Source organism: Nerophis ophidion, linkage group LG13 (assembly GCF_033978795.1).
Source record: "Nerophis ophidion isolate RoL-2023_Sa linkage group LG13, RoL_Noph_v1.0, whole genome shotgun sequence".
Classification (NCBI taxonomy): Eukaryota; Metazoa; Chordata; class Actinopteri; order Syngnathiformes; family Syngnathidae; genus Nerophis; species Nerophis ophidion.
The window spans coordinates 33,900,987-33,914,034 of record NC_084623.1 but is presented as its reverse complement, the minus strand read 5'-3'; the positions used below and the strand labels follow the sequence as shown (position 1 = coordinate 33,914,034).

Genomic DNA, 13,048 nt, shown 5'->3' with positions numbered 1-13,048 from the left:
ACATCTGAATCGCTCCCACTGCCTTCGTCTTTTTTTTCTTTTTTCTAGTCCTTCACTCTCACTTTCCTCATCCACGAATCTTTCATTCTCGCTCAAATTAATGGGGAAATCGTCTCTTTCTCGGTCCGAATTGCTCTTGCTGCTGGTGGCCATGATTGTAAACAATGGGTAGATGTGAGGAGCTCCACAACCCGTGACGTCACGCACGTATCGTCTGCTACTTCCGGTACAGGCAAGGCTTTTTTATTAGCGACCAAAAGTGCGAACTTTATCGTCGATGTTCTCTACTAAGTCCTTTCAGCAAAAATATGGCAATATCGTGAAATGATCAAGTATGACACATAGAATGGACCTGCTATCCCCGTTTAAATAAGAAAATCTCATTTCAGTAGGCCTTTAAACAGCTAGTGGGTGTGGCTAGCCATTTTTTTATTTAGCCAATGAGAGTTTAGGAATAATAACATTAACTCAACCTTTTAACTTTGCCTAGCAACAAAACCAATGGCTGCGTTCCAATTCTCGCACTTCCATACACACCAAGTAGTGCAAAAAATACAGTGCTTTGCCAGTACCCGGATGTTGCACTCACTACGCTATTAAATTGTGATTGCAATTTAAACATTTTAAACTTTGAGATTAAACAACAAATATCGTATCATTGTCAAATGGATTCAAAACTTGAAATATGTCCAGAACAGGCTGCTTTTATGCATATAACTGACACTGTAAATAAGGAAATTAAATTAAAGTATACTCACATTAAAATGGAAGTGAAATGAATGAAAACATTTTTTTTCTTAGAAGATATATTTTCAGTAAACAAACCGCATTATTTTTCCACTTTTTCTTCTCGCCTTTAAAGGGGAACATTATCACCAGACCTATGTAAGCGTCAATATATACCTTGATGTTGCAGAAAAAAGACCATATGTTTTTTTAACCGATTTCCGAACTCTAAAAGGGTGAATTTGGCGATTTAAACGCCTTTCAATTGATAGCCTGTCGAGCGATGACCTTTTACCCGTGATGTCACAACATGAAGCAATTCGCCATTTTCTCAATCTTATTACACGCACCAAGTCAAATCAGCTATGTTATTTTCCGTTTTTTCGACTGTTTTCCCGTACCTTGGTGACATCATGCCTCGTGGATATCCTGCGACACTCAAAGCAGATGCATTTCCAACGATTAAGTCAACGAAATCTGCAATATTGGAAAATAAACCACCACTGAATCTGCCCGAGTGCGAGCTATTCAGGGACGACGGCAGTCTCTTTCCGCAGACGAGCGAGGTAAACCCCTTGGATATGATTTACGTCACTTCTTTTTCTGTCTCATTTTGTCCACCAAACTTATAAAGTTGTGCATGAATGCACAAAGGTGAGTTTTGTTGGTGTTATTGACTTATGTGGAGTGTGCTAATCAGACATATTTGGTCACGGCATGACTGCAAGCTAATCGATGCTAACATGCTATATGTACATATTGCATCATTATGCCTCATTTGTAGCTATATTTGCATCCAGCCTTTCCCTCCACCCACATTTAATGCCAAACAAACACAATCCAATCGTTGGTTAGAAGGCGATTGCTAAATTCGTCCTCGCTTCCTCCCGTGCCACTGTCTGTCGTGATATGGCTCAATAGCTTCAGTTTCTTCTTCAATTTCGTTTTTGCTATCTGCCTCCACACTCCAACCATCCGTTTCAATACATGCGTAATCTGTTGAATCGCTTACGGCGCTGAAATCCAAGTCTGAATCCGAGCTAATATAGCTATACCTTTCTGTGCTATCCGCCATGTTTGTTTCTGTGTGATCACGCTGTGACGGCACAGGACAATAGACGGGTGGATATAACGACGGCTAAAATCAGGCACTTTGAAACCGTTTTTCGGGATATTGCGTGATCGGTAAAATTTTGAGAAAAACTTCGAAAAATAAAATAAGCCACTGGGAACTGATTTTTATTAGTTTTAACCCTTCAGAAATTGGGATAATGTTCCCCTTTAAAAAGGGAATTGCAACAACTCGAGTTAGTCCCTCCTCTTCCCCTTTACAGCCCAAGATAAAGACAGCTCATCATTTTGGTATTTTGTGCCGTACTTGTCAGTGTGAATGTACTCAAAAGACTGCAACGCCATCTCAGTCCGTGGACCTCCCCTGCGCATGCGGGTTTAGTGTGGCGAGTGGTGACGCTTGGTGGTGGCAAACTCCATCACGATACAATACAACACGATCTCCATGCATAGTAAACAAGGCATTGGCACCATGCATTTTTGAAAACGTATTTATTTGCCTATAATTACATTCCTATTTACAGTATTTCAACCATAGGAGTAGTTTTAAAACAAAAGTATACTAAAGTCAAACAGTTGGCCTTGTGTTTACAAAAAAAAAAAAAGTTTTGCTGCCAAAGGTTGACATTGCACACACTGTCTGCATTCAAGTACAGTCTTGGCTGGTTTCACCAAGTTTCTGGTGTTTGGAGACAACATCTGATCACTGCACATTTTCCATCATGCGTTTTGATTCACTTGTAAATTGTTTAATAACAGTCTTCTATCAATTATTCACAGTGGACTAAAGACACCTGCCAAGAAAAAGGCAAACATTTGGCAGGGATATAGAGTTATTAATTCATGCCAACCAAGTTATAATAAATTATTGTTGGGATTTTTGCCCAAAGGTAACTGTTAAACTGGGAAGAAACAGAGTTCCCAGTCATTTGAGACCGATAAGGTTAGGCTAAAAAGTGAACATTACAATTTTCAAAAACAGACCCACGTGAAGTTGTTGCATGACAATCTGCTGCATTTGCAAAAAACAACCTGAATCTGCTCTGCTTTGGAACACTATTTCCACACGTTCCTCTTTTTTTTATCCCCCACAGGCTTCCATGTTTAGTTTGTACACTCAAAGAGGAAAGCTTACATTTTTTTGGATACTTAATCTGAGGCAATGATAGAAGGGAGGAGAGGAGGCCTTGCAGGATGATGGTGAGCATGTGCAGTTAGAACGTGTAGCCTGCAGGGGGAGCTTTATCATCTTTGTTGCTCTCGAGGGAGAAAGGGGGAATGCGGACATCGAAGCAAGAACCGTCCGTCCTCTCGATACGAAATGTTCCCCTAAACATAAATCACCAAAGACCGTATTTAATGTAACACAGCTGTTGTCTATGGAAACATATTGAATTGTGAGAAACTTACCACATGTGCCCGCTGGGGGACTGCAGAGAGACATGACTGCTGTACTGAAATGCTGGCTGTTCTTTAGACAACACCGGTTCCTGCGACACCAAACACAAACGTGCCAATTTGAACATAGTTTGTGTTTGACACAGATAATATGCAATTTTTTGTCTGGATGTGGAAAAAGAATAATTGAAAAAATATAACAGTGGAATCAGCTTAGGTTGACACCCTTGGACAGACTGACGTTTAAATAAAAGGTTGTTGACATGACCCCAAAAAAAAAAAGCCTTTGCTTGTTCCCTTACTTGCGATTTTGGCCAGAGACATTTAGAAACATTGCAATTATCAAGGATTTGTATCCATTTGGCCATATTTTTGGCATGGAATAGTCTGTTTTCATGATATGTCTTATTTACCAGAAATTATTTGATCATTTCGTTGTATGACAATGAAGCCTTTAGTATGTGCATCTTTCATCTGGTGGCTTACGACCTAAAATAAAATAACGGTGCATTGGTTTGATTGATGTGGTAGAATCCAGTTTAATATTACAGTAAGTCCTTGTTTTTTTGCAGTTAATTGGTTATGGGCATGACTGTGGTAGATCATTTTTTGCGGAGTACGAATTACTAGTCATAAATCTAATGTTAAAAAATATATATATACATATTTGAGACATGTTTAATACGTTATGAGAGTCAACATAGTCACCTTTACAATCGTTTAATCCAATATAGTAATTCTGCCTTAGACTGAGCCAATCAGTGATCACGATCAGTGTTTGAAAAATTACTTAAATTTGTTATAGTTACTTGTTACTTTGCCAAAAAAAAGGAATTGAATTACTAACGGAACTACTCTATTAAATGCAATTAATTACTAGGGGAAGTAATATTGTGTTACTTAAAAAATAAAAATAAAAAATTTAAATATCTGGCATATCCATTTGAGAGATGTTTCATGAGACCAGCGTGTTTGTGTGTGTGTGTGTAACATCAGATCAATGATGTCAAACATGCGGCCAAAACAGGTCCAATCCGGCCCACTAGATGAGTTTGCTAAGTGTAAAATGGAGCTGAATTTTTAAATGGAAGAAACTGCTGTTCTTTTTGTGTCTACTGGATGTCGCAATAGCAATTTTGTTAGGCAAGTAAATAGTTTATACCGGCGCGAGCAAGGGCACCAAGCAAGAGGTACACGGTAAAGCGCGGCTGCGACTCCTCCCCCTCGACTCAACGTAAAAGAAACAGGAGTCAAATTAACAATTGGTAACACCACTTAAGATGCTGCATGAGACACTGCACCTTGAAATAGTTCTGTTAAATTTATTGTCTTCTGTGCAAATTTAAAGACAGTGAACAGTGGAAATGACAAATGAGATAGTTAATACATAGAATAGTTTTTATTTATGCTTTATTGTGTTTAATCCTAGATGGGCTGTGATTTAAAGTTTAAAGGGGAACATTATCACCAGACCTATGTAAGCGTCAATATATACCTTGATGGTGTAGAAAAAAGACCATATATTTTTTTAACCGATTTCCGAACTCTAAATGGGTGAATTTTGGCGAATTAAACGCATTTCTGTTTATCGCACTGGAGGCGATGACGTCAGAATGTGACGTCGCCGAGGTAAAACAGCCGCCATTTTCATTTTCAACACATTGTAAACATTGGGTCTCAGCTCTGTTATTTTCCGTTTTTTCGACTATTTTTTGGAACCTTGGAGACATCATGCCTCGTCGGTGTGTTGTCGGAGGGTGTAACAACACTAACAGGGAGGGATTAAAGTTGCACAACTGGCCCGAAGATGCGAAAGTGTCTGCCGCCAGACCCCCATTGAATGTACCAAAGTGTCTCCATATTTTACCGGCGTTGACAGACATGGCACAGAGATGTATGGATAACCTGCAGATGCATTTGCAACTATATTACGTTTAGTTGCGGCGTGACTGCCAGCTAATCGATGCTAACATGCTATGCTAATCAAAGCTAACATGCTATTTACTAGCGTTGCTAAAGCAGACATGGCACAGAGATGTATGGATAACCTGCAGATGCATTTGCAACTATAAAGTCACAGAAAACACAAAGGTGAGTTTTATTGATGTTGACTGCCAGCTAATCGATGCGAACATGCTGCGCTAATCAATGCTAACATGCTATTTACCGGCGGTGCTAAAGCCGACATGGCACAGAGATGTATGGACAACCTGCAGATGTATTTGCAACTATATTACGTTTCCTTCCACCCACATTTAATGCGAAAAAAACACTTACCAATCGACGGCTTTAAGTTGCTCCAGTGTCACAAGATGCCAAAGCATGCGGACCAAAAGATCGTTTGGTCCGCACATTTTACCGGCGATGCTAAAGCAGCTATTCGGCCATGCTATGGCTATGAATAGCGTCAATAGCTATTCGGTCAATAGCTTCAGTTTCTTCTTCAATACTTTCATCAGTCCAACCATCCGTTTACTTCATCAGAACTGGGGAGAAGTCAACACCGGCTGCCCGGAACAACTCTTCTGGTCTGTTGGCAACAGCACGCGACTGGGAGCTGTCAGTTGATCTGGGAGAGCAGTTGAAGTTCCCTGACGTGGTTGCGAAAACAACACTAAGGCCAGATATTGTGCTCACCTCAGTGGCCTCCAAGCAGGTAATCCTCTTGGAGCTCACAGTGCCTTGGGATGACCGTATGGAGGAGGCCAATGAGAGGAAGAGCGCAAAGTACTCTCAGCTTGTGGAGGAGTGTCGGAGCAATGGGTGGCGAGCGATGTGCCGGCCTGTTGAAGTGGGATGTCGAGGGTTTGTGGGCAAATCTCTCTGCAGGGCCTACAGAATGCTTGGCATCACAGGGGCCAGCCAGCAAAGGGCCATGAAGTTAGTCACAGATGCAGCAGAAGTGGCATCAAGGTGGCTGTGGATCAGGAGGGGAGAGGCGTGGCATGTAGGGCAGTAGCGCTACCTGGACACAGGCTGCGGCCTGATCAACCCTAGCTGGGTCGCCTAGGGGAGGGGTCTGATTGTTGAAAGACCCGAAACCCCCTGTGATCCTAGGTTACATCACTGAGGATGTGTCCAGTTGCACCATTGGTGTATTTAAAAAGTCATAGTCCAACCATCCGTTTCAATACATGCGTAATCTGTTGAATCGCTTAAGCCGCTGAAATTTGAGTCTGAATCCGAGCTAATGTCGCTATATCTTGCTGTGGTATTCGCCTTTGTTTGTTTACATTGGCAGCACTGTATGACGTCACAGGGAAATGGATAGTCGCATCGCAAATAGCGAAAATCAAGCACTTTAAAGCTTTTTTTAGGGATATTTAGAGACCGGTAAAATTTTGAAAAAAACTTACAAAAATACAACATCCCACTGGATGTTGTATTTGAAATTGTGATAATGTTCCCCTTTAATTGCTTTGTAGATACGCTGAGATTAAGTCTAAATTCAATGTGTTCTTCATTGTGTTTTTGAAACTGCACCAATTTATTCCTCAGAATTTTCAACTAACTTTAAGTGTTTTATCAAGAGGATTATTTGTGATATGTAAATTTTTAGAATGTGCTTGTTCTATTTTGGGCAGAAGTAAAACAAAGAAAACAATCTGATGTTGTCGTAGTTGTATTTTTCAGTTATAATGCCATGTTTTACCTGTCCGGTCCACGTGGGAATACATTTTCCTCCATACCGCCCCTGAGGTACAATGACTTTGACACCCCTGGCCGAGACAGAGCAGCATTAGCTAAACTGTGTTTGTTAGCTCAGACTCACGGTTTGCGGGCAGTTACGGCCGGTCTTTTGAATTTTGTCACTGGTTCGCATTAGCGCAAGTTAATAAAGAGATTAAATGTGCTTCGATGGCTGTAATCTCCTTGTCCACAAATGGGGTATTGATGGATATGAGGCTGGTCATTTCAATCATCGATTGTTCATTATTTCCTCTAAGTACTTGCATGTATGACTGCTGTGTGATGTTGCTCTGATCTATTTAATATCAAATTTGTTTTAGTGTGGTGATTTTTAGTAAAAATATATCACCCAAATTAAACGTGCTGTGCTTCCGACACGGTCATGTTGAGGTACAACCAAATCAAATGTTATGTTCCACGTTAAACATCTCGGTGTTGAAATGAACATAAAAGTTATTAGATCACTCATACTAGTAAAAGAAATAGTGTTAGTAACGAACAGCACACCCTGATTGGTGTGGTCTGATCTAGTGGCCGTTACTACTATAGTATTGATATTTTTTAGGGAATTTAGCCATTGTTATGGTTATAAATGGTTAAACTTTGAAAATTAAAATATTTTCTTACACACAAAAAAACAGCAATAAGAATGAAGCAGCAAACTTTGAAGCGCTATTTGGCAAGGGACGACTGCACCATGGTTTTATTTTCAAGCTTTGGACAAGAAGTCAGTGTGCGCATGTTTCAATGCTGTAGTTATGTTGCAGGCTGCTTGGCAGCAATGATGACGTTAACAATACATGTCAATTTGAGCTGACCAGTTTTTCATAGAAATAACCTTCTGTGGGTCTCAAATATGTCAACAAAAGCGGTATGTCGACTTAAGTGGACAATTTTTTTTATTAAAAAGGATCACGGTTAACCAGGACTTGAGTTGGTCGACATAAGTAGGTTCCATTGTATATACTTTTATTTGTATGTCAAAGTGTGAGAGTGTTGCTCTGACCCTGCCGACCACGCCACGTCCTCGGACCGTCTCCAGGGTGCCGGACAGACTAAAGATCCTCCAGTGTCTTTCTCTTAGTTGAAACACCTCATTGCCCAGGTTCTCCAAACGGATGCAGTATCGCCACTTACAAAACAGAACACACAGTTGACACAAAAGCTGTCAGTTGAAACAGTGGGCAAAATAAGTATTTGAACCCCTGCTGATTTTGTACATTTACCAACTAAAACAGGTATGAACATTTCAGAATTTTCCAGATCGCATACCAATTAGCAACTTTTCTGACCATTTTTGAGCCCAGGAAGTACACAAATTAGTCCTATCTTGAGAAAAGTTATCTTAATCTCCAATTGTTATGCGATAAAAGACACCCTTATCTTTCATTCCAACCTCTCCATCCCCATGGTGAAGACTAGAGAGCTGTGGGGAAAACTGGAATGGGCTACAAGACCATCGGCAAGAAGCTTGATGAGAAAGACTATTCTTGGTGTAATATTAAGGAAATGTGAAGGAAATGTGTAAGGAAATTAATTTAGAATTGATCTCTTCAGCATAAACTCAGCATGATTGAGGCAGATAAATGATGGATATAACACCATCCCTACTGTCAAACATGGAGGTCGAACCATTTTGCTTTACTGTTTCTTCACCACATTGTGGGGCCAATGAACAGGAACATGTACCAAAGAATGATGGAAAAAAATCTTCTGGTCACAGCCAGAACACTGAAATGGGTCTTCAGGTGCAACAAAAGAGAGTGTCTCAAAAAGAAGCATAACAAAATCATGGAGAGGACTAATCCATCCTCGGAAATTAATCCCAAAGAAAATCTATGGAGGTAAACTGAGTTACAAAGTGACAGGCTAAAAAACATCAAGATTTGAACCTATTTTTTTTAAAGGTGAACAGCTCAGAAGTATAACCTGTCAGCTGACTCTAACTGGATGCACAAAATATTACATGGAATATACAGTCGTGGTCATTTCTACAACTCTTTTTTTTTTGTGATAGAGTGATTGGAGCCCATACTTGTTTGTCACAAAAAACATTCATGAAGTTTGGTTCTTTAATGAATTTATTTTAGGCCTACTGAAAACGTGACCAAATCTCCTGGGTCAAAAGTATACATACAGCAACATACATGATCAATTTTGGTGATGTAGAAAAGTTACAATCAAATCAAATTAGCTTCATGGCATGGCCTCTTAGCTTCATGTGAGTGGTTATGATTGACGACACCTGTTGACTTCTCTGAGCCCATTTAAAAAGAGCTCATGTGGCGCTGTCATTAGACCCGGTTATAAACACGACAATGAGAAAAGTCAAAGAAACTCGGCTCGGGTCTGAAAAAAAACTAATAATTGACTTAAACAAGTCAGGAAAGTCACTTGGAGCCATTTCAAAGCAGCTTAAGGTCCCAAGAGCAACTGTTTAGACAATTGTTCGTAAGTATAAAGTGCATGGCAAAGTTTTGTCACTGCCATGATCAGGAAGAAAATGCAAGCTATTACTTGCTGCTGACAGAAAATTGTTCAAGATGATCAAGAGTCAAACAAGAACCACCAAAGAGCAGGTCTTCAATGAATTGGAAGCTGCTGGAACACAGTTGTCAATGTCCACAGTCAAGCGTGTTTTGCATCGTCATGGACAGAGGCTGCCATGCAAAAAAGAAGCCCTTGCTCCAGAAGCGACACCTTAAGGCTCGTCTAAAGTTTGCTGTTGATCACATTGACAAAGATGAGACCTTCTGGAGGAAAGTTCTGTGGTCAGATGAAACCAAAACTTAGCGGTTTGTCCACAATACCCAGCAATATGCTTGGAAGAGACAAAATGAGATCTTAAATCCCAGGAACAATATGCCAACCGTCAAGCATGGTGGTGGTAGTATTAAGCTCTCAGCCTCTTTTGCTTCCAATGGAACTGGTGCTTTACTATCAGATAGTAAATGGGACAATGAAAAAAAGAGGATTACCTCCAAATTCTTCAGGACAAACTAAAATCATCAGCCCGCAGGTTGGGTCTTGGGCGTAGTTGGTTGTTCCCACAGGACAATGACCCCAAACACATATCAAAAGTGGTAAAGGAATGGCTAAATCAGGCTAGAATTAAGGTTTTAGAATGGCCTTCAGAAAGTCATGACTTAATCCCCATTGAGAACATGAGGACAATGCTGAATAAACAAGTCCATGTCAGCAAAACCAACATTCAAAAATTCAACCAGAAGCTTGTGGATGGCTAATAAAAGTGCCTTATTGCAGTGAAACTTGCCAAGGGACATGTAACCAAAGATTAACATTGCTGTATGTATACTTTTGACCCAGCAGATTTGGTCACATTTTCAGTAGACCCATAAAAAAATTCCTAAAAGAACCAAACTTCATGAATGTTTTTGTGACAAACAAGTATGTGCTCCAATCACTCGATCAGAAAAAAACAAGAGTTGTAGAAATTATTGGAAACTGAAGACAGCCATGACATTATGTTCTTTACAAGTGTATGTAAACTTTTGACCACAACTGTAGTTAAAAGTTATTGATTTAGTTAGCTGGCCTGTGTATTTTTTTCTACTCACCCAGTACACATGGGAGTTCTGGCCTTCCTGAATGAAGAGAGAATCACAAGTATTACAAATATGTGCATATGGAGACAGAAAAACACCAGCATAAAAAAGGGAAGCACATGTTCATAATAGTGCATGTTCACTATTTACCCTCATGCCCATGTAGAATGGGATGACGGTGACCCGGATGTTTTCGGTGGTCTCCCTGTGGACGTCAGAGAGCTCCAACCAGGGGTGATTCTTTTCTTGCCATGCTTTTAGAGTGTCTCTGGCTACAAATGGAGGCGCTAAGGTGCACAGCAAAAAAAAATAAGGCATGTTCAATAATTGTTCAGTTAGAGACAGAGATATGACCAGTCTCTAAAATGACAAAGCACACGATACAGAAAAAATGACGACAATCTTGGAAAAGAATGAGGCTGATAGCTCAAGTGAGGCACAAGTGTGTTTACATTTAGTAGGGTTGTACATAAGGAAGCGTTCGAACAGCTCATGCTGGATGGGAGTCTGCTCTGCAGAATTGTAAGGCAGGATGTCTTCATGACTAACATAATCCAGACCTGAGAGAAAGGCAGAAACACAACAATTACCAGTGGAACATATTCAAGTCGATGTCCCAAAAAGCTATTGCTTGATACTACCTGTGACTTTGACCAGACGCATATGTAAAACGAGAGATTTTAAAGAATCTTGTTTGACGACACCATTTTTTCCCCCAAATTTAAATGAATACATTTTGTTAGTTGCGGAAAGGTTGAAAGAGCGGCTGAGAAGTGTACCACAAAAAAGGGCCTTTTGATCACTTGCCAAGACTTTAAACTAAGTAAGCAAGCACTTCCTTTCCGGGACTTCTTTTTTTGATTGAACCGACTTTAAAAAATTACATCAAGTCAGCTTTCGTAATAACATGCAAGCAACAATACTATAGCACATTTTGTCATATACCTATTGATTTTTCAGAAATGGTCCTTGACATAATCAGCATAAGTGGGTACTTTTAATTAATAAGAACTTGGTGGACAAGAGGCCTCATGTAACAAGCTTACGTACACACAAAAGTCTGCTTTTTCACGGCAAAGTTGAGATGTTTCAAGACTTGACGTTGACGTGGAAATGTGCGCTGCCTCCTGACACATGGAATTGTAATCTGGATCATGTGAGCAGGCTACTGTATAAACATGTTATAAATTACACTGATTTATATTGGGGATTATCAGTCACCCACCTCTTTTTAAGTTGTCCCTATCATTGTTGTAACTATTTTTTCAAATGAGGTGCAGCACTAATTTACCCCAGTTTTGCCACGCACACCTATCGTCTTCCTCACTTTCCTCCTGACATGACCGTTTACTTTTTTTTTTAAATTTCAGTCTGTGTTCAGTTCTCTGCGCCATGGCAGCGTCAGGCTGACAATCACTCTTCTGTTCACTCCGAACACAAGAAAGAAGAACCTCCTACTGACTTTTGATGAGCTGAGCTCAAACAATTCTTGCCATGCACAAAGCCATGCACATATCGGCATCCAAATCCAAGTATTTTACAATGTAACAAAGAAATGTGCTTGGATTTATGCATGAGAACACTTTAATAATTCAAAATATTTATTTGTGTACGCGGGGCTTCACGGTGGCAGAGGGGTTAGTGCGTCTGCCTCACAATACGAAGCTCCTGCAGTCCTGGGTTGAAATCCAGGCTCGGGATCTTTCTGTGTGGAGTTTGCATGTTCTCCCCGTGAATGCGTGGGTTCCCTCCGGGTACTCCGGCTTCCTCCCACCTCCAAAGACATGCACCTGGGGATAGGTTGATTGGCAACACTAAATTGGCCCTAGTGTTTGAATGTGAGTGTGAATGTTGTCTGTCTATCTGTGTTGGCCCTGCGATGAGGTGGCGACTTGTCCAGGGTGTACCCCGCCTTCCGCCCGATTGTAGCTGAGATAGGCGCCAGCGCCCCCCGCGACCCCGAAAGGGAATAAGCGGTAGTAAATGGATGGATGGATATTTGTGTACGCTGTTTTCTGGGTTTAAAGTTACATCTATTTTTAGTAGGAAAGCCACACAACTGTTGTTACATGAGGCTCCAGGACTTGGGTTGGTCATCATAAGACTGGTTGTCCATAATAAACGAGGTCAACTTAAAAGGGACCTATTTTGCAAAACCAACTTTTCTTACCTGTTGGTACCTGGTTTTGTGTATTTAGGGTCTGCATAAGTCCCGGAAATTTGAAATCAAACCATGCAGGCACAGCAGAGAAATTTATAAAACAATATTGCCTTCCTTTTTACTTCTTCCAAACAAGGCTCTTTAGAATTTGCCCAATTTATAAAGTTTTTTTCAAGTGTGACGTCACCAGATAAGCATTGCGCAAGTCCCCCCATTGTAGTCCGATGCTGAGGTCAATATGGCAAGGCAAGGCAACTTTATTCGTATAGCACTTTTCATACACAAGGCAGACTCAAAGTGCTTCAGAGACGACAAAGTAAAATGAAAGAAAATAAAAGCAAAATTAAAATGCAGACAATAAAAATTAAAACAGTGCGGACATTCAAAGTTAAAAGATTAAAAGATTTAGCTGAAAGCTAAGGTGAACATAAACGTT

General features: G+C 40.4%; 1 protein-coding gene across 2 annotated transcripts in view; it reads right to left on the bottom strand.

Annotated features, from left to right (window-relative positions):
* Nucleotides 1–2,272: 2,272 nt before the first annotated feature.
* The window catches only part of poldip2 (polymerase (DNA-directed), delta interacting protein 2), a 34,002-nt gene continuing 23,226 nt past the window's right edge, over nt 2,273–13,048 (bottom strand). For both annotated transcript variants that reach the window (XM_061918816.1, XM_061918817.1), the window contains exons 6-11: nt 10,904–11,011; nt 10,602–10,738; nt 10,464–10,490; nt 7,892–8,017; nt 3,208–3,287; nt 2,273–3,126 (exon numbers count right to left, since the gene is read on the bottom strand). In XM_061918816.1, the coding sequence (XP_061774800.1) occupies nt 3,012–3,126; nt 3,208–3,287; nt 7,892–8,017; nt 10,464–10,490; nt 10,602–10,738; nt 10,904–11,011 (593 nt within the window). In that variant the 3' untranslated portion in view covers nt 2,273–3,011. The remainder of the gene's footprint in view (nt 3,127–3,207; nt 3,288–7,891; nt 8,018–10,463; nt 10,491–10,601; nt 10,739–10,903; nt 11,012–13,048) is intronic.